Raw genomic sequence first — 21,990 nt, 5'->3', positions numbered from 1 at the left:
CTGAGTATTACAACAACTCTAAGTGTTGACATATTTGGACTCATGAAAAGTAGCTCCTCTCATTTCATATAATAAAAAATAAGAGTTTCCCCAGGGGGAAGCCGAGAGATTCTTTGAGCTGAACACCAGGGAATATTTTGTTCTAAAGTTGTTTCATGAAAGAATTCTACTCTCCTCAATAAAAGAAAATAAATAAATACAGATCCATCATGGCCAGCAGAGAGGAAGAAAACTAGTGGAAGAGGCACCTGGACTATATGGCTGCACTCTGTTCCCAACACTCCTTGTCCCTCTGGGACTAATTAGTTTCTACTTCAGTCATGCTCAAGGGAGATGATGCCTCCCTTCACAGTGCCCTACAACTTGCTCTGCTTGCACCACTGAGGCTGTCTGAGACGCTTAAATAAGACTGACCGAAGGTTGAGGAGTAACAGAGGAAAGCCAGTGTGGAGAGTATTGACTCTAGATAACATGGCTTCTAAGATACAGTTTACTCTCTACGTTCTCAGGCAATGTGTGTCCTTGTATGACCTCAAGAAAGGGGGTGGGGAGGGGTCCTATCTAAATCCTTCTCTTGCCAGTGGAAACGTAAAAATACAGAAAGATCTTAGCTTTTACTGATCATCAAATACCTCAAAGTCTATGATGAAAGAGTGAGTTTATCCCTTTCTCCCACCTACCCACTACTGTCATCCTTAAACTTCAGTGCCCGCTAGAATCACTAGAGAGACGAGTGAAAATGAGAATCTACAGATCCTACTGCCAGACAGCTTGACTCAATAGGACTGGAATGGTACTGGAGAATCTCTATTTTAATGGATGCCCCAGGAGATTTTCATTCAAGTTTCTTGGACCACACATTGATACACTCTATACTAGAGACTTTGTTGAGGCTTTTCCACATATTTCCTAGTAACCGTTTCTGTGAATAATCTTCAAGGAAAGCCAAGACTTATCTACAATCACAGTCATACAGTTTCAGTAGGCTGCACTGGGCATAATGATCCTTTCAGACCATAAATCAAATACATTTATATGACACACACATAAAATAATACAAGTACCCCCATATAAAACGTGCTACCACCTTTGAATATACCCTTGGGAAAGGCACTTACCTAAGTCCCCAAAATGAAAACTTTTGGCTAAATCTATGGCACAGTCACTTAATCTCTCGTTCAATACATTTTCTAGGCATTAAAGTTTCTCCTATCTCAGGCCAGCATTATGACACAATGGTTAATTTGCTTGCCGTACCATATCAGAGAGCCAGTTCAAGACGCAGCTGCTTTGCTTCTGATTCAGCTCTCTGCTAATGCGCCTAGGAAGTTCACAGAAGGTGACCCACGTGTTTGTGCCCCTGCCACCCACATGGGAGACCCAGATGGAGTTCCAGGCTCCTAGTTTGGGTGTGGCACAGCCCTAACCATTCTGGCTATTTGAGGAATGAACTACTGGTTGGAAGATCTCTTTCTCTATCTCTCCCTCTAGCTCTCTCTGTTGCTCTGTCTTTCAAATAAATAAAGCATTCTTTAAAAAAAAATACAAAACTTCTACTACTTTTAAAACATGAACATGGGGCTGGCACTGTGGCATAGCAGGTTAAGCCACTACCTGCAGTGCCAGCATCTCATATGGGCAACATTTTGAAACTGGGCTGCTCCACTTCCAAACCAGCTCTCTGTTATAGCCTGAGAAAGCAGTAGAAGATGACCCAAGTCCTTGGGTCCCTGCACCCATGTGCTCCATGTGATTGTCAATAGATTTTAAATTCAACTACTTAGAAAAATACTATCAAAACATTGTTATGACTTCAGAACCATTTTAAAATAACTTCCTTCTGTATTACTCAAAATACTGTCTACATTGGTTTAAAACATAGCAAAAAATATTGTATAATATATATGAAATTGTTTTCATTCAGCTAAAGAAAATGATCAGTATACATACAGATTTACAGACTAAATATTCACTCTGAGAATACTGGACAACCACAACCCACAGCACAGAAACCAGGGTACTGACACTGCTGAAGATTCTCTCCAGTGATTCTTAAATTTCAATTTCCAGAGATTGTAGGATTGGAATTATCAAAAGGAAATATATGGATAAATTAAAAGAAAGCTTTAAAATGTTACTTGGTTTCCATCTTACTTCTACTTTCAAAATGTGAAAAGCTGTCTGAGAAAGAAATGAAATTCTCAAAATGAAAGCTACTGTCATTCGTGAGAAGGTTTCTTTATGAACAGGATAATTAGAACCTTTAAATTAGCTTTACCAAGATTATTTAAATCTAGCTTAGGCCACGCTTGTTGATTGTTTTGATTGGCCTGTGCCAGTGGACCAAAACTAACTTACTGAAAGCATTGGAGTTCCAATCCATGTGCCACTCTACTTTTTATGATTATTAATGGGAACTACAAGTATCAAGTGACCCAGCACCATCTTCATTACAGTTTAGTTACCCTCAGCTTCAAGGAGGCATTTTTGTATACAAATGCTTTATAAGCATGAAGGCTAAAAATCTGCACATTAGTCAACTTCTTCAAGGAGGCCATTAAATCATGTTAACATTTTTGTTAATCATAATGTAAGCAAAACACCTGGATGGACTTGCTTGGTTTTTAACTTTGTGTATCAGGCCGAAGTCTGACTCGTGCTCTGTGAGCTCCTCAGGAGCACTGAATTCGTGACTGTACTGTGCTGTTCCTAGGGCCCATTGGAGATGCTTCACAAATGTAACTTAAATGAGTAAATGAACAAATCAATGTAAATAAATTTCTTTTTTCTATCAACTTGGTATTATTTAACAAATAGCTATGTGCTCTTTTCTTTTCAAGCCTTGATCCTTCCTATGCCTTCAGTATGACAAATATAATTATTGATCAGGAAATTTTAACAGAGGCTCCTGAAATGCCTAACTTATTGTCAATGAATGCTTTATCTGCTGAAAGAATTCAGCTTCTTTCAGCTTCTCTACACACAAATGCAGGTCTCTTAATTTACTCCCACTCAAGTGAAAATCTATTTATTTAACAATCCATTGAACATCAAAAACTAAAGGTGTAATAAAGGACAAAAAGAGCATGCAGATTCCAGTTCTATTAGAAGGTCTTAAAATGCAGTGAGAGAGAAATGACTGATACACAAATACCTAATAAATAGTTAATAAATGCCATAGATACTGGATTTGCATAAAGTTTCAGAAAAATGCCCAAAAATCAAGCCAATTTCATTAGTTCTATTTCATGTGTACTTTGTGAACAAGGGTTTTTATTGGCTTTAATGTTAAACATGTGATTCACAATTAACCCACAAATGTTTACTATCTCATTATAACATGAAAGGATCATTAAATGTTCATGCCTAATTCCAGAATTCAAAAAAATTTCTTTTCATGAAATTGTTAACACCATAATTTTATACACAATGTCCACCAACTAAAATTCTTAATGCAACAATTTGATTTAAATACAGATAATATTCAAATGTTAGATGTGACCTTGTTAATTCCAATGCAGTGTACATTATTTGTTAACAGTCTTCCTGAAGCCAACATTGTTTTATTATTTGTTATCTTATGACTTAATATTAGATGATGTCACCTGAAGACCTTTTATTCACACATTTGCCATTTAGTTTGTAGCATTTAGATGCAGATGAATTTCTTCTGGGATGTTTGCATGAAAATTGCACTAAACTATTTTCTTAAGGATCTAGAGTATTTTGTTAAGTAGAATGTTTTTTAAGCAGATTAAAAAGGTGCATTGTCATTCCAGGCTTCAAATAACTCCAGAACATGGGGCTGGTCCATGGCTCAGCAAGTGGTCGTGGTGCAATGGGGCGGTACACAATGCAGGCAACCTGACAAGAGTCTGCCCTCTCCACTCCACTCCACAAAACAGCTACAGGTGGGCCCAACTCTTCAATAGTTTGCCCATTCCCTGATGGGTCTGTGGGGCTGAAGCAGGTAGTCTGTGATCTCTGGTGCTCATAGATCTGAGGGGCTAGCCCAGAGCTCCCCCAAATCTAAAAAAGCCTTCTCCTTTGGGGCCACACACTATGGATTTGGCTCTACAGAGGTACAAGTGGTGTCAGAAGAAAATTTGTCTTGAGATTAAAGAACAAGACCAAACATGGTCTTGGACCAGAGGTTTCCAATCTGGCCATCCAAGACCAGACTTCCCCACATATAGTCATTTGGCCCCAATTTTTTAAAAATTAATTAGGTAGCAATCTCTTTAAATGTAAGGTTTCATTTAGAAATCTGGATTTTGGACCTCTCTAGAGGCAAAAATTAAGACTATCTGGCAAGGCAGTTTGGGTACACAGCATTCTTGCAGGGCACTACGTGTTTCTGGACACCATATGTCCCCCAGTAACTGGACACACTGCCTTGTCCTTATCCCCCACTGGAGGTGGGGCCTCAACAGTCTTGCATCAGCATATGCCTACTGTTGTGCTGTGTATAGCATAACAAGTATGTATCATATCCAATGTATCTCTTATCTGTATCCAAAAGGGAGAAATGGAAGTCATGTCTCAACGTAACATGTTTCCAGTGGTCCATATCACTCATTTATGTCCCTTTCTTGGCCCTACAGGAATCTATGTTTGTAAAATTATCTCAAACACATAGAACATTCCTAAATGTCTCCCCAAGGGACTCCTTATCACACCTGCCCTGCCTCTCCAGTATACAACAAGCCCCAGTGTGAACCATAGAGACCCTGCTTTTAAGTCAGTGACCAACAAAAAGGAGGTCATAAAGGTAACTCAGGAGGCCAAGGTTGAGGCCCCCAAACATGTGAGTTCCCTTCCCATGATTGCTTTGGAAATGAACAAGGCTCTCAGAGAGGAAACTATACAGGTGGTAGGTCCACAAGGCGGCCAGCTCAATAGGTATCCTGGGCAACCAAGAACTGCCCCATGCATCCTCCTCGGGTCAGGGCTGCTTGCCCTCGTCAAAACGCTGGGTGTCACAAAAGGATGCTCAGTGAGCGTACTGAGGGTTTGAAGAGGGCAGAGAGCTAGAATTCAGCCCCGATAAACACAGGACTGAGGAAACGGGACCACTTCCTCATCACCCTTCATTGTTCTGTGGCTGTGCCACTCTACTTGCCCTTTACAGAGGCGGAGATCTTGACGCAGGCCAGACGTTTCTCCCCGCTGCTTAGAACGCCTTGGATGTAGTAGTTCCCGGTGACGAGCCAGTTGGGCAGCCCCATCTCAGGCACTGTGAAAACACGGCTGGGCAATGAGTAGGTACCTTCTGTAATGGGGCAGTGGCAGGGAAGCCCATGGACGTGCAGCGGCTCTGAGCACGACTTCCCAGGGGGAACGAGCGTGTCCAGCACATCACAGATGTTGTCATAGGAGCAGCTGCCGAGCTGTTCCACACAGGGGATCTTGACCCAGACACCTGCCACTTTCTTCTCCACAGTTAATACCACCTTCTGAGGAGACACGAGGGGTACACTGGTCTTGACCTCAGCACCGATGGTCACATTCCCGGGAATGACAATGGGATCAGGTTCTAGCGTCAGGCTGTTGATGATTACAGGGTCCTTCCCGTCGTCACAGTTATCCCAAGAAAAGCTACTGAGGTGGTTCTGGCGGGAGCCCGCAGGGGCTGCGGGGCGGGCTGGAAGCAAGGTGATAGCAATGAGAAGTGCAGCTTGCATCAGAGAGAGCATCGCCAAGGGTGGCTCCATGCAGCCTTGACTGCTGTTAAAAAGACGTGTAAAAGGAGGATTACTTGAGAGATCAGTAAGAGATAAAACCCACTACAATATACATGCTATACCTCTCATGTTCAAGAAAATTAAAAAATTCAAATAAAGGTGGAGAAGTCAGAATAAAATTCCCAGCTAGCATCAGTGCTATTTGATTGATAGCAATTTGCATATCATATTGGATACACAAAAAGTTGTCAAGCTTAATTAATATTAGAAATGACGACATATTTTCTAATCGAATTACTTTATCCACATGATCAAGGAGAAACCAAGACATTTGGTAATTACGAGAGGAGACTGTGACATATTTATTTACCAGTCTAAATTTTGCCAAATTGCTAAGGTAATTTCAAACTATGTTATCATTCCCTGAACACAAACAATGTGTTTACAATAAACTAGGTTTTGGGGGTCTGAAGTTTGTTTGATTTGAGGGAATTTTTAGAGTAAAGAACACAAAATTACTGGCATAAGTTCAGAGCCTGAAAGACTCCAGAACAAGTGAGGAATCGCAAGCATCCTCAACCCTACAATAATTCCCTCTGTCCAAAATATACAATATTTCCTGCAGTATTTTTGGTGTTATGCCATCAGGATGTTGGCTTAGACCTCCCAGACAGCTTGCCCTTTGGAGATTGTGCGATGCTGTATCTGCAAGCTGGTTGAGCTAGATTAGCTCCACATAGGCTATGTAGCCATCTCCACTCTGCTACCAAGCAGGAGTAGCTACAAGCCCTGTCCCTGCAGTCAGATTGCTGGGATTTCAATCCTTGCTTTATCCTCATTGTGCTGCCATCAGCAAATAACCTGATCTCTCCAGGGGCTGCTTCCTTATCTACACAATGGGAAAAACACCGTAAGAACACGTATTTCCTAGACTTGTTGAGGATTACAGCATGATGTAAAACATGGGAAATATTTGACACAGCATTGTAATGCTGCAAAGGTATTAATATTGACTAAAAATCAGAATATTAGTGGACTACAAGTACAATGATAGAATCGTCTTCCCGGGCATTATTCGTGATCATTTCTACAGAGGTGTCTTTCTTAGTAGCTGTTAGTGGTAGAGTTTATCCCATTCCTGAATACCTAGAATAAACTTCAGAAGGGCTGCATCAAATTTTTAAATTATTCTATCCTTTCATTACAAAGTTGTACAGGGAAGTCTGAGATTTTCTTTCTTGTATCGTAATTTACTGTTTTTTTTTAATATTTGTTTATTTATTTATTTGAGAGACAGAGAGAAAGTCTTCCATCCACTGGTTCACTCCCCAGATGGCCTCAGCCAGGAGCCAGGAGCTTTCTTCGGGTGCAGGGGTCCCAAGCACTTGGGCCATCTTCTACTGCCTTCCCAAACCATAGTAGAGAGCTGGATGGGAAGAGGAGCAGCCAGGACTTGAACCTCCCATACGGGATGAAGTGTCCCAGATGGCTTTACCCACTGCACCATAGCACCAGTTCCATATCTTAATTTACTTTAAATCTAGCTGACCTAAGTATCCTAAATATTTTTCACATGTATACGACTAATTTCTCTAGTGAGTTTATTTCTTCAAGGAATTTAAAGCAATGTAGAATCTAAGTTATTGAATGACTTAATTCAGATTTTTGATTAAAGACAAATTGCAAATATTTCCCCACACTGGGTTCTAGAGAATAAGAAAGAAAGCCTTGCAAGAACAGCTTTTCTTGACTTTTTTTTTTTTTTTTGACAGGTAGAGTTATAGACAGTGAGAGAGAGAGAGACAGAGAGAAAGGTCTTCCTTCTGTTGGTTCATTCCCCAAATGGTCGCTACGGCCAGCTCTGCGCCAATCTGAAGCCAGGAGCCAGGTGCTTCTTCCTGGTCTCACATGTGGGTGCAGAGGCCCAAGCACTGCCTTCCTGGGCCACAGCAGAGAGCTGAACTGGAAGAGGAGCAACCGGGACTAGAACCCGGCGCCCATCTGGGATGCCGGCGTGGCAGGCGGAGGATTAATCAAGTGAGCCACGGCACCGACCCCTTGACTTTTAATATCAGAATTAATTGAATTCTATTTTCTTCTTTAAAATTTTCTCCTGGGGCCAGTGATGTGGCATACCCAATAAAGCTGCCACCTGTATCACCAGCATCCCATATGGCTGCCAATTCATTTCTCAATTGCTCTACTTCTGATGCAGCTCCCTCCTAATGGCCTGGTAAAATCAGCAAAAGCTGGCCCAAGTGTTTGGGCCTCTGCCACCCAAGTGAGAGACCTGAATGAACTCCTGGCTCCTGACTTCTACCTGGCCCAGAGCTTGCCAATACAGCCATCTGGGGAGTGAACCAGTGGATGTCTCTGTCTCTGTCCCTCTCCTTCTGTAACTCTTTCAAATAAATAAACATTTTAAAATATTTTTTCTTGTTTTTTCACAGGTTAGTTCAACTTAAGATTCAAGCCCTTTTGTCATGGGATGCATGGGTCCTGGTTCTTATCTTCAACACAAGAAAGAATTCGAGCATGGGACACAAGAGGCAGATTCATTGGCAAAGCAAAGTCCCACACTCCAGGAGTGTGTATTTGAGAATGAGCTGTAATCTCTGAGATTTGGGGTCATCTTTTTTATGTGATCTGGAGGCATATGGGGTAATGTTTGGGCAGCGTTGTCCAGGAGAGGGCACAGATTCCAGGAATTAGGTGGCTGTCCATTTTCTGACCTGTTTAGGAACTTTCAAAAGTGTCACAGTGGCAAGCACACGATGGGAGTAACAGTGTCAGCCATGGAAATTTTATGCAAGAACCTATAGGCCATGGCAGGGACAGTCAGCAACCATTGTCAATATTTTCTGCCATGTCAGTTTTGGCCAGTGGCTTTGCCACAATATTGAGTTTCAAAATTTCAGAGACAACCCGGGAAAAGCGTTGGTGGTATATTTCCTCTGGCTCTTTTTAAAATCCCTGTCTCCATGCCTGTATTATTTTTCTCTTCAAAAATTTAAGTATGCTAATTCATGTTTTATTTGAATCTATTTCTTTCTGATAAACTGAAGAAGGGTAAAAGCATATGCAGAACATCAGTGTGTGTGTGTTTGTCAATATAACCACAAACACACAGTCATGCTCCACATCACAATATTTCGGTCAACAAAGGAGCTCATAAATGATAGTGACTCCAACTGAACTGAAAAATTCCTGTTGCCTCCTGTTGTTAGTATATGTTTTCTATGCTTAGATACACAAAAAGCAATTGTGTTACAAATGCTTGCATTATTCATTCCAGTAACATACTGCACACATACAGAGATACACACACACACACACACTAACACATGACTACTTTTTAAATGCCTGTGAAAAATGTCATTAGAAGATAATTTTATTTTGGTGCAAAAAATTTGAAATCCATGCCTACTTTCCTTATAGTGTGCACTTTCCTTGACCTTTCCAAAGATCCTTCATATGTGTGTGCAAATGTGTGTGTGGGGGGGGGTGTGAGTATCAGTGAGTGTGTGTGGAGAGAGAGAAGGAGAAAGAGAGAGTGGCTTGGAATGCTACTCACTGCCAGCAACAAAACTGACTCAGGTCTCTTTTCTTATAGGAGAAACATTTGGATATGGCAAGCCACCACTGTTGATTTAATTGACTAATCATGCCATAAACGATTCAGGTTCACTTCTGCTGACCTTCACACTGGATTGTTGTCCTGTCTGCTGGCTGCATTTGTTCCTTTTAGAAGAAGAAGCAAAAACCCTCCCAGAATCTTCCCCAGCAGATGCCTGATCAAACCCATTGGCCAGAAATATGTCATTTCCCCCCATGGCTGGGAGGCTGAGAATGTCAGACCCGTGCCTAAAATCCACAGGGAAGCAAGCAAGGATGAAGAGAACAGAATCACATTTTCATATTTGTCACCAAAGCAAACACAACAATGGTAATAGTTTTATAATTAATATGCAACAATTATGTTTCTTTTAAAATAAGATTGAAATAAGATTCCTCCTTAGCTAGTAATTGAGATTCCTCCATATTTTATAATATCTGTTTAGCTATTGACTAAGTAAATTATTTGTTTGAAAGGCAAAATGACACAGAGAGAAGAAGAGACAGAGAGATCTTCCATCCATTGGTTCAAATCCCAAATTACTGTACTGTTTGGGCTGGTCCAGACCAAAACCAGGAACAAGGAACTCCATCTTGCCTTCTTACGTGGTAGTGGGGATGCAAGTACTTGGGCAAGCCATCTTCTGCTGTTTTGTCAGGTACAATAGCAGGAAGCTGGGTCAGAAGCAAAGCAGCCAGGACTCAAACTGCTGCTGATATGAGATGCTGATGTCCCAAGCAGCAGCTTAACCTGCTAAGCAGGACTGAGATTATTCTACTTTGGAGCCAATTTTTATTCATTTTTTAAAAGATTTTTACTTACTTATTTGAAAGTCAAAGTACAGAGAGATAGGGAGAGACAGTAACAGAGATATTCCCTTCACTGATTCACCCTCCAAATGGCACAATGACTGGGGCCAGGCCAGGCCAAAGCCAGGAGCCAAGAGCTTCACCTGGATCCCCCAAATGGGTGTCAGGGGCCCAAGTAGTTGGGTCATCTTTCGCTGCTTGTCCCAGGCAATTAGCAAGGAGCTAGATTGGAAGTGGAGCAGCTGGGACACAAATCAGCACCCATGTGGGATACTAGCATCAGCACTACCTGCTGTGCCACAATGCCTGACCCCTCTCCTTTCATTCTTAAAACAAGTTTAGAATGACAACTGATGGCCAAATATTATAAAACTCAGCGCTACAGAGGAATAACTAAATTATTAGTAGTTTCCTCCCTAAGGAATGAACATTTTTTTAATTTTTTACTTTAATTTAGTAAATATAAATTTCCAAAGTACAGCTTATGGATTACAATGGCTTTTTCCCCCTATAAATCCCCCCCCCACCTGCAACCCTCCCAACTCCTGCTCCCTCTCCCCTTCCATTCACATCAAGACTCATTTCCAATTATCTTTATATACAGAAGATCAATTTAGTATATATTAAGTAAAGATTTCAACAGTTTACACCCACATAGAAACACAAAGTGAAAAATACTGTTTGAGTACTAGTTATAGCATTAATTCACATTGAACAACACATTAAGGACAGAGATCCTACATGAGGAGTAAGTGCACAGTGACTCCTGTTGTTGACTTAACAAATTGACACTCTTGTTTATGGCATCAGAAATCTCCCTAGGCTCTTGTCATGAGTTGCCAAGGCTATGGAAGCCTTTTGAGTTCACAGACATCGATCTTATTTAGACAAGGTCATAGTCAAAGTAGGAAGTTTTCTCTTCCCTTCAGAGAAAGGTACCTCCTTCTTTGATGGCCCCATTCTTTCCACTGGGATCTCACTGGCAGAGATCTTTCATTTAGGTGGTTATGGTTTTTTTTAATTATTTATTTATTTATTGCCAGAGTGTCTTGGCTTTCCATGCCTAAAATACTCTCATGGGCTCTTCAGCCAGATCTGAATGCCTTAAGGGCTGATTCTGAGGCCAGAGTGTTGTTTAGGTCATCTGCCATTCTATGAGTCTGCTGTGTATCCTGCTTCCCATGTTGGATCATTCTCTCCCTTTTTGATTCTATCAGTTAGTATTAGCAGACACTTGTCTTGTTTGTGTGATCCCTTTGACTCTTAGACCTATCATTATGATCAATTGTGAACTGAACTTGATCACTTGGACTAGTGAGATGGCATTGGTACATGCAACCTTGATGGGATTGAATTGGAATCCCCTGGCACATTTCTAACATTTTAAAAATCACTTGTAGTGTTTGGGTGTAGAAAAATATACCCACCTAAAGTATTCACATCCTAATCCTCTACATGTCATGTCATACAGCAAAAGGGAAACAAGACTGCAGATGGAATTATGGGTGCTAATCAGCTGACTTTGAGATGGGAAGATTGTCACGGATTGTTTAGTAAGGTTCCATCAATCCTGTTAATCTTTAAACATGGAGGAAGAAGCAGAAGGAGCGTCAAGGAAAATTAGACATGAGATTTCCATCGTTCCCTGAACCATTGAAAAGTAAATCTACCAACAAAATGTAGGGCCACATCTGGAAGACATAGCCCTCAGCTCGCAGCCTGCAAGAAAACAAGGACCTCAGTCCTACAGCTGCCAAGAACTGAATTCTGCCAACAACTTGAATGAACCTGGGAGAAGATTTTTCTCCAGAACCTCTGGGAAGGGATGCCAATCAGCCAACACCTCAACTTTAGTCCAGTTAGAATTCTTATCTATATAAGATAATGAATTTGTGCTGTTTTAAGCCACTCACTTGGGAGAAATTTGTTATGGAAGCAATTGAAGACTAATAGTGATATGTTAACAAATACATTAAATAATAGAATATATCATGACCAGAGGTTGAGAAATGTCTTCTGTATTGTATGTCTTGAACATTAAGAATCTTGGATCTAGTTGTGGGAATTTGGCTTAGAAGTTAAGACACTGTTTGGGATGCCCGCATCTCGTGTCAGAATGCCTGGGTTCAAGCTTGACTTTGCTCCAGATTCCAGCTCCCTGCTAATGTGTACCCTGGGAGGCAGGAGGCAATAGCTCAGATAATTGGGTTCCCACCTTCCACATGGGAGGCCCCAATTTGTTTCCCAGAACCTGACTTCAGATAAGCCCAGCCCCAGTGTCACAGGCATTTTTAGAATAAACTAATGAATGAAGGTTCTCTCTGTCTCTCTGCCTCTGTTTATTTCAAGTAAATAAAACAAATAACTAAAAGTGAAAAGAGTTTTGGGCCTATTAATAACAACAAACTATCAGGAATTTTAGCTATTTTCCTGGAAGAAATGAAAAAAGTTGTTTACTCTCCAAAGTAGAACACAATATTCACAGCAACTTTATTCATTAACCAAAAAGTGGAAACCCCCAAATTCTTTGAATTGTTGTATGAAAAAAAACAGTTTTGGCCTAGCCACAGACTGGAATACTATGCAGTATTGAAAAGAAACAAATGGTTACTACCTGAAAAAATGTGGATTCATCTCAGAGGCATTATGGTGAGTGACAGGAACTATAATGCTGCCACTTATATGGCATTCTTTTTTTTTTTTTTTTTTGACAGGCAGAGTGGACAGTGAGAGAGAGAGAGACAGACAGAAAGGTCTTCCTTTGCCGTTGGTTCACCCTGCAACGGCCGCTGCAGCCAGTGCACTGCGGCCAGTGCACCGTGCTGATCCGAAGGCAGGAGCCAGGTGCCTCCTCCTGGTCTCCCATGGGGTGCAGGGCCCAAGCACTTGGACCATCCTCCTCTGCACTCCCGGGCCACAGCAGAGAGCTGGACTGGAAGAGGAGCAACTGGGACAGAATCCGGTGCACCGACCGGGACTAGAACCCAGGGTGCCGGCGCCGCTAGGCAGAGGATTAGCCTATATGACATTCTTGGAAAGACAAAATAATAATAGTAGAACATTATTGCAGTGGGTTTAAGGACTAGAAATGGGAGGAGGGATATATCTCACTATGAAGCAAGATTAGAGGGATGGTTTCTCTGTATCCTGGTGATGGTTACAGAAATGTTAACATAAATGAAAACTCATAGAATCATACACCAAAAATTAACTTAATTTCATTGATTAAACTGTATATTGTAGAATAAGAAGAGACTGAACTAAGGAAGCCAGTGAGTTGATGGCAATAAGAAACTACTGGGAAAAAATCACATAGAACTGTGACATTGCAGTGGAATGGGAAAACTGCTCAGAATGTTTTTTCAAAGGCAATATTGGAAACAGCTTGTCTATTTAAATATTAGAGGAAAGAGCAAAAGAAAATGTCTTAATAAAGTAGGTGAAGATGAGCAATTATGTTAATATAGACAGAAAACACAGGAAAATGAATAGATTATTTCATTAAATTCAGAAATGGACAGGTTGGACTTTGGGCACTAAGAGTATATGCACAACATATTCAATCAATTGCCCAAATTGAGACGAACCAAGAAGACACTGGAATGGGCTTACTTTTGGGCAATATGGGAATCTAGCTGGTGATTGAAACCATAGGAAATAAAGTAGGTAGAACTTCTACATAACACTTTCCCAAATAATGATTTCCCACATCCTACAATTCATGGAACTTAAAGTGTGAAAATACCTATTTATTACATCCTTAATTGGTTAAGGAGCTTACTATTTGTAAACCTCCTTACTGTTACATATCTAGTGTGGGATATCTTCTGAAAAACAATTCTTTGTGTGTAAATTTCACATCATCATCTAAGCTGACTTGAACCTGCTAAAGGAACCTGTATAATCATTGAATTACCCACAAAAATACATTCTATTTTAGCTTTTCAGTTATAATAGAGTAGTGCACATTAACATTTTCATGTTTTTACTACTGTGAAGATCCTGTGTATCCACAGCAGGGATGCTGCACGCAGTGATCATTGTTAAAGCTTGCACCCCAATGCAGCTTTGAAATGTTAAAGGAGACCGCTTTGAATAACCTAAATAGAGAGAATATATTGGTCTTCAGCTTCTTTGATCAACAGATCATTCTCTCTTCCACACATCACTAAAAATTTTAGGAGAAAATGTCAATCTCAAGTTTTCTAATTGAGTTGACAAGTCAACTCAGGATAAATTAAGTTTAAGGTAATCAATAGAATTAAAGATTTTAATGTAGCAACATCAGTGTCAGCACAACAAATTTTTGAAGAACGGCTGCTACATCCTTCAACATGATTTTCAAATATTACATGTTTCAGGCAGGTGTCCTGGTGTAGCCTGTTAAGCCATCACATGGGATGCTGACATCTCAGAGTATCTGGTTTGGGTCCTGGCTACTCTTCTAATCTATCTTCCTGTTAATGTGTTTTATGAAACCACAGATAATAGCTCAATTACTTGGTTCCCTGCCACACATAAGTGAGATTCAGATAAATTTCCTGGTTCCTGGCTTTGAACTAGTCCAAATTTCCATGTTTTGGGCATTTGGGGAGTGAACTGAAGGATCTCAATCTCTCTCTCTCACTCTCTTTCTCTGTTTCTGTCTCCTTCTCTTTCTCCCTACCTCTGCTATCATCCTTTCCTCCCCCATCTTCTCCCTCTTGCTTTGCCTTCCAAGTAGATGGGGAAAAATAAATAAACATTTTTAAAATGTTACATGTTTACATTTTGTGGAGGTAGTTGGAAGCAGATTTTATTACCAAGTCTACATGGCATGACTAAATTGACTGGCTAAGCGGATTTGCAATTTTCTGTTGTCTTAGTAATTGGCTGAGAGGCAAACAATTAGACTGACTGTGTGGTAAGCCAATTTGTTCATCAAGGAAATATAAAACCTCGGTTCAACTGTGCCTCAGTACACATTCTGCAGTTGCGTGGCCATTAGGAATTCATGTTCAATTTGTGACTGGAGGGAAGGATTTGGATTTTACATTGCAATTACTATCCTGTATCAGGATGCTTCAGTTGTTTACAGCAAGACGGTCCAGGAGCTGGCAACAGACCCAGTCAATAAAGAAGAACAAATATTTGGGAGATGACATGACAGAGGCTTGCAATACAAGTTCAGATGGGGAAACAATTATTTCCTTTAAAGACACAACAGTCACCAGCTAAAACTGAGGCAAAATACTTAAGGTTTAAAATAGCTAATTATGTCCTAGTAGCTTTCTGAATATACCACTTGGATCTGACCCTTCACCCCTACTCTATGTTCATTCTCTACAGTGCTAGCTGAGAGATTTTCTCTGTGGTATGAATCTCAACAATTGGCTGCAGCTTCCTTTCTTCCAACTAAACTCCTGCAGTGGCTCTCCATTCTCTTGAGATAATATAAAAATCTGTAAAACTCTGAGATGCTCCACAATGTTTAGCTACCACCTACCTATGCAGTCCCATTGTATACCATCATCCCTTCACTCCCTACTGCCCACTCCCACAGGCCTCTGTGTCTCATGTACTTACTGTACTGATTCCTGCTATAGGATCTGTGCATATGTTGCGATGGCTGAATAGAGTATTCCTTCCTCTTTTGTCTTATTAAATCTTATTCATCTTTTAGGTATTGGCTCAAGGATACTTTTCTTAGTGGAGCCTTCCTATCTCCCTATGTGAAATCCTTTCTTACAAGTTTACACACCCCCCCCCCCCATGTACCAGTTTCTATCACTTATCATTATTGCAAACAGACTTGCTCTCTGAGAGGAGTACAGTCAATAAGAGAAACCCTTTCCTCCTCCAGGGACTCTCCAGAGCACTTTGCCTACAAAGTCAAACACCATGCTTAATGGGAAATGAGAAATATTCAGGGTATAATTCTGCCTTTGTATATCAGTCACTGAACAGTAGACTTGGAGCTAACAAATAAATTGACAACTGGAACCTTGCATTTTCCTCTGGTTACATAGTATTAAGTTAGGATTCATCTTTTAGAAGTAATTGCCATGACAAGTGAAGCTTGTCTGAAGATGTGGTATGTTTCTTCATCGTTGAGGGTAAGAAATATGTTACACTCCTTGTTCACTTTCATCTTGGCACCTAGAGCAAATCAAGTTATCATTCCTGAAGTATGCATATCTGTGTTACCCTTCCAACAGCCATTTATATTTCCCCTGCTATTGATGCTTTGTTCTTAATTTTATTTTCTTTGCTTTGTAATATGCATTTTCGAAGGTAGTCCCAACAGCTTCTAATAAATAAGACATAGTTCTAGCTTTCCAGAGGTAATTTCTTGGCTGAAATCATAAGATAAACCTCCCTTAGAACAATTAAGGAAAGACAAAGTACAGAACCTTATTAAGTGATAAATTTTGCAGGACAAAATTTAATGCTCTAGGAATTTGTGAAAGGGAGAACATACACATTGTTACAGTCAGTGAAACCTTTCCAAAGACTTAAACTGACCTTTAAAATGAGAAAATCATTTGTTTTGGCTGAAGGGAAGCTGAAGAGAGGCAGGGACAAGATGTTGCTTTGCCCCTCAGGGAGTTCACCGACATAGTGAAGGTCAGAGTTTGATAAACTGGCTTCCATGGTTTGCCATAATCTGACTCCAACTGCCTCTCTAAATCTTCTTTGACCCCTGTTTGACACCAGTTCTCTACTCCTTTCACTTTGGCTAATATATTGCCCTGAACATATTTTATCCATATTTATATTTGAAATTTTGCTCGTGTCTCCTCCTTGGAATGCTTCTCTCTCCTTCCTCTATGTATTTGAGTCTTGTTCATCACCAAGGACCTGCTATCCTAGCCTTCAAGTGCTCTCCATTTTCTGAACATCTGAAGTACCATGTCACCTACTTGAAGGACATGTTGTTATGAGGCAGACTAGTGGAGGGTACACAAAGCTAGGCAGTCACTTGAGTGTAAATCAACACACTTGCTGCGTTTCCAAGTTTCTTACTCTAACCTAGGATTTATGATACCTGATTCATGGGTCTGCTATGACCACTTTACATACATACATGTGGGTATGTATATATACACACATATACAGACAAACATGTGCCTTGAAATTTATGAAATTTTTTTCTGAATGAAACACATGTTAGTTATGGCTCTGTGTGTGTTTGTGTATGTTTGGGCATTTCTATCCCAGCTGGGATATAAACTTACAGATGGCACAATGATTAATAATTTTTTTCATCCCCCTTAGTATCTACTGCAGTGTTCAGCATATAAGCATTGAATAAACACTAACTAAATAGATGATCTAACCAAACACATTTCTGTATTAATGTAAAATGATCCATTTCCACTGCATTTGCTTGATCCTTCCTTGTTTGTGCTCATTAGATACATCTACATTGCCATATTAGTCACCACAGAAATCACTGGTGAGGAACAATTTGCTATCTGAATATGGTTGGTTACCCAAAGTAATGCAGACGTTCAGCCCCCAAAGGTTGCTAATGGTATTAAGAGGGTGGAAATTTAACCCAATTGTATTTTGAAGAGAAGGGCCTTTGGGAAGTGATTAGATTAAGTCATTAGGGCTGGGCCTTCATGATTGAACCCTGGTGATGTTAGAAGGAAAGAGGGGGATATCATAGAGATATAGGCAAATATGCACATTCCCTGCCTCTTGCCTTGTGATGCTTAATGCCACCTTGGGACTCTATCAGCAAAAATACCTTCACTAGAGGCTGAACCAACAGGGTTTACTCACTATTGGACTGTAAACTGCCAGAACTGTGAACCAAAATAGATTTCTTTATGAAGCTGCACGCTTCAGGTATTTTGTTACAGTGATGAAAACCCTGAGTAATACACAATTTGAACCGGTTGCGTTCATCTTGGCTTTCTCAAACTTGGTTTTCTAACAGCATTTTAGCACTCACAAACTGTCATAGCAACAGCACTCATTTGGTACATTTTATAAATTCCTTGTAAGTGTTCTTTCAATGACGTACTCAAATAACTGGTATGCCTAGGAATGTCAGTCATCGATCCATCAAGTCGGATATCTTAGAAACCGACTTTACCAGCAGCGATGGAATTCCTGAATTTTTGTTTCAAATTATTAGTCACCAATAGTATTAACTAGAACAAAAAAAAAATACTGAAAGGGATAAAGTATTAAATTGTACATCAACAGTCAGGACAAGAGCTGATCAAGTCACTGTTTCTCATAGTGACTTGCCCCAAATGGTGGAGTTAGAAATGTGCCAGGGGATCCAATACAATCCCATCAAGGTGGCATGTACCAGTGCCATCTCACTAGTCCAAGTGATCAATTTCAGTTCACAATTGATCACACTAATAGGTCTAAGAGTCAAAGGGATCACACAAACAAGACTAGTGTCTGTGAATACTAACTGATAGAATCAAAAAGGGAGAGAATGATCCAACTTGAGAAGCAGGATACACAGCAGACTCATAGGATGGCAGATGTCCTAAACAGCACTCTGGCCTCAGAATCAGCCCTTAAGGCATTCAGATCTTGCTAAAGAGCCCATGAGACTATTTTAGGCATGGAAAGCCAAGACACTCTGGCAAAAAAAAAAAAAAAAAAAAAAAAAAAAAAAAAAAAAAAAAACCTAAATGAAAGATCTCTGCCAGTGAGATCCCAGTGGAAAGAATGGGGCCATCAAAGAAGGAGGTACCTTTCTCTGAAGGGAAGAGAAAACTTCCACTTTGACTATGACCTTGTCTAAATAAGATCGATGTCTGTGAACTCAAAAGGCTTCCATAGCCTTGGCAACTCATGACAAGAGCCTAGGGAGATTTCTGATGCCATAAACAAGAGTGTCAATTTGTTAAGTCAACAATAGGAGTCACTGTGTACTTACTCCTCATTGGGATCTCTGTCCTTAATGTGTTGTCCAATGTGAATTAATGCTATAACTAGAACTGAAACCATATTTTACACTTTATGTTCTGTGTGGGTGCAAACCGATGAAATCTTTCTGTAATATATACTAAATTGATCTTCTGCATATAAAGAGAATTGAAAATGAATCTTGATTTGAATGGAAGGGGAGAGGGGGTGTGAGATGGGAGGGTTGCGGGTGGGAGAGAAGTTACAGGGGGAAAAAGCCATTGTAATCCATAAACTGTACTTTGGAAATTTATATTTACTAAATAAAAGTTTAAAAAAAATTATTAGTCACAGCCAGGAGGTGCCAAACTCTTACTGACAGAGTGGCTATGGAGGCAGAGTGGGAAGGGGCAGAGCTAACAGGAGCTGAAGGTGGTGTTTGCTCTGCAGAATGAGAACAGCCTCTTGAGCCAGCCACACCTGGAGCAAATGCTAGCTCCATCACTTGCTATTATGTCGCCAATAGGTCTTCCTCAAGCCTCTATGTTCTTCTACGAAGGCACTTCAGAAAGTTCAAGGAAAATGCAATTAAAATATAGGTTTAGGGGTGGGAGTTAAGCTCAGTGGCCAAGATGCCAATTCAAACATCTACATCCCATATTGGAGTACCTGAATTCAATGCCCATCTCTGGCTCCTGACTCCAGCTCCCTGACAATGCGAACCCTGAGAGGCTGCAGTCATGACTACAGTAATTTGTTCCCTGCCACCATATGGGAGACCTGGACTAGGCTTCTGGCTTCAACTTTGACCCAATCCAATCGCAGCCATTATGGGTATTGAGAAATTAAGCAAGAGGATGGGAGCTCTGTCTCTCCCTCTGTTTCTCTGTCTGTTTCTCTTTCTCTCTGCCACTCTGGCTCTCAAAGAAAATTTTTTTAAAAATCAAAGATAAGCTTATTTTGATAGGAAAAGTTTTGAAGTCTGAGCATAGTTTCTTCACAACATACATTTCCCATAAACTTTTGGAAGATTCCCTCATGTTCACAGATTTCATATCTTTTTTTACCCCAAATAATCCTTTCCTTCCATTCTCCATGAACTTTTTGAAGCAGCCATGTATATAAAATGGCAATGATGCAGTTGTTGTGAAAATTAAAAGTGTCCAAAGCACCTAATTCAGGGTCCAGTATGAAACCTGGGTGTTTATTGAACAACGGGCACAATAGTGCTATAAGGGGAGGTAGCATTGCATTCCTATCCCATGAAGTTCCCAGCTTCAATTCTAGAATATGGTGGCCTCAACAAACATTCAAGGCGGCAAAGCTCATTAGATGTCTTACCTAGTATGATAGACACAATAGTTCACCTGAGCCCAAGCCTCCAACAACTTCTTATCAGCTATTTTTAACAATATACCCGCCCCACCATGAGCACTTATCATCAATATCACTTGCCACCCACAGAGTAAAGAGCACAGGATTTCATGCTATTTGATAGATTCAGTTATAATAATCAGGATCTCTGCTTTAAGGGAAATTATAATCCCTTTATTTTCTTCGCTGGGATACTAAGATAAAAGTTGTAATTGTATTTGATGAGTTGTAACATTATATAATCTGAAGGAATTAACTTCTGCAAGATCCTTATAATATATTTTGTGAAAGTTATAGGAAATTAGACCTACGATGCATTTAGCATAATGTCTAGCACAGAGTGATCAACAATACAATAATATTCTACAATATTCATATTGTTTGTTTTTGTTTTGTTTTTGTTTTTGTTTATTTTTTTTATTTTATTTTATTTTTTATTTTTTGGACAGGCAGAGTTAGACAGTGAGAGAGAGAGACAGAGAGAAAGGTCTTCCTTCCATTGCTTCACCCCTCAAATGGCCGCTACGGCCGGCGTGCCTTGCCGATCCGAAGCCAGGAGCCAGGTGCTTCCTCCTGGTCTCCCATGCAGGTGCAGGGCCCAAGCACTTGGGCCATCCTCCACTGCCCTCCCAGGCCACAGCAGAGAGCTGGACTGGAAGAGGAGCAACCGGGACAGAATCTGGCGCCCCAACTGGGACTAGAACCCAGGGTGCCGTCACCACAGGCGCAGGATTAGCCTAGTGAGCCACGGCACCGGCCAACAATACAACAATATTTTTATAAGTATTTCCTGTAAAGGCAGCTCCAAGAGCCTCCACTATTACACACCCTAGAAGCTGTTATAAAATTGTATTATTTTTTAAACTAGCTGTTCAATGCTAAGACGATAGCAGGGAACAAACAGAAAATAGCATGATAGAAGGTAATTCTGGGACCTTTTCTTGTCAGTGTGAGATGGGAGCAGCTGAGTTCAACCACTGGCTGTGTGGATACTTTGTGGGGACACCTTAGACAAATCTAATAATGTCACCCAGACTCAGTTTCCTTTTGTAAAAGGAGGTTCTTGGATTAGAAATGTAAAGAAATTGCTTTCAACTCAATTCTCCTGTGTTTGGTGAACACGGAATCTATTCTGACAATATTAGAAGAGAGATCAGTGGAAAGAAAAAAACAAAAGCAGAAATGGGGGTGGATCCTGAAATTGAGATTAAAAATGAAAATGTGTTAGAGGAGTAACCAAGCAATATATTTTCTTGGAGGCAAGGCTTTTTAAACATTTGCCACTGACAGAATAATACCTTTGCTTGAATATAGTTCCTGTAGCAAGTTGACAATAATTTGATTTTCCCTGTTGCCTGACACTCTAAGTTCTTATTTCCTGGGTTTCCATAGAGCTCTCCCCAGCCAATGCCACTCAGCGAGTTTTGACTAAATAGACTTAATATGATGCCAATCTCATGCAATGCTGTTTAGTAGCTAGCCCTTCTAATTAATTGCTTTTTTTTTTTTTTGATAGGCAGAGTGGACAGAGAGAGAGAGACAGAGAGAAAGGTCTTCCTTTTTGCTGTTGCTTCACCCTCCAATGGCCACCGCAGCCGGCACACTGTGGCCGGTGCACCACGCTGATCCAAAGCCAGGAGCCAGG

The 21,990-nt window shown here is 40.5% G+C and overlaps 1 protein-coding gene across 1 annotated transcript; it reads right to left on the bottom strand.

The window, feature by feature from the left end:
* Positions 1-5,114: 5,114 nt before the first annotated feature.
* LOC133748828 (ganglioside GM2 activator-like) lies at positions 5,115-5,696 on the bottom strand. The gene has a single exon (XM_062177841.1). The coding sequence runs from the start codon at positions 5,694-5,696 to the stop codon at positions 5,115-5,117; it is 582 nt and encodes a 193-aa protein (XP_062033825.1).
* Between the last annotated feature and the right edge of the window lie 16,294 nt (positions 5,697-21,990).

The sequence above is a fragment of the Lepus europaeus genome, chromosome 2 (genome assembly GCF_033115175.1).
Source record: "Lepus europaeus isolate LE1 chromosome 2, mLepTim1.pri, whole genome shotgun sequence".
Classification (NCBI taxonomy): Eukaryota; Metazoa; Chordata; class Mammalia; order Lagomorpha; family Leporidae; genus Lepus; species Lepus europaeus.
The sequence above is the reverse complement of the archived record's forward strand: the minus strand, read 5'-3'. Positions and strand labels throughout refer to the sequence as shown.

What these genes read in the sequence shown, in the direction of transcription:
- LOC133748828 (XM_062177841.1), bottom strand. Translation starts at nt 5,696, where the DNA reads ATGCTCTCTCTGATGCAAGCTGCACTTCTCATTGCTATCACCTTGCTT.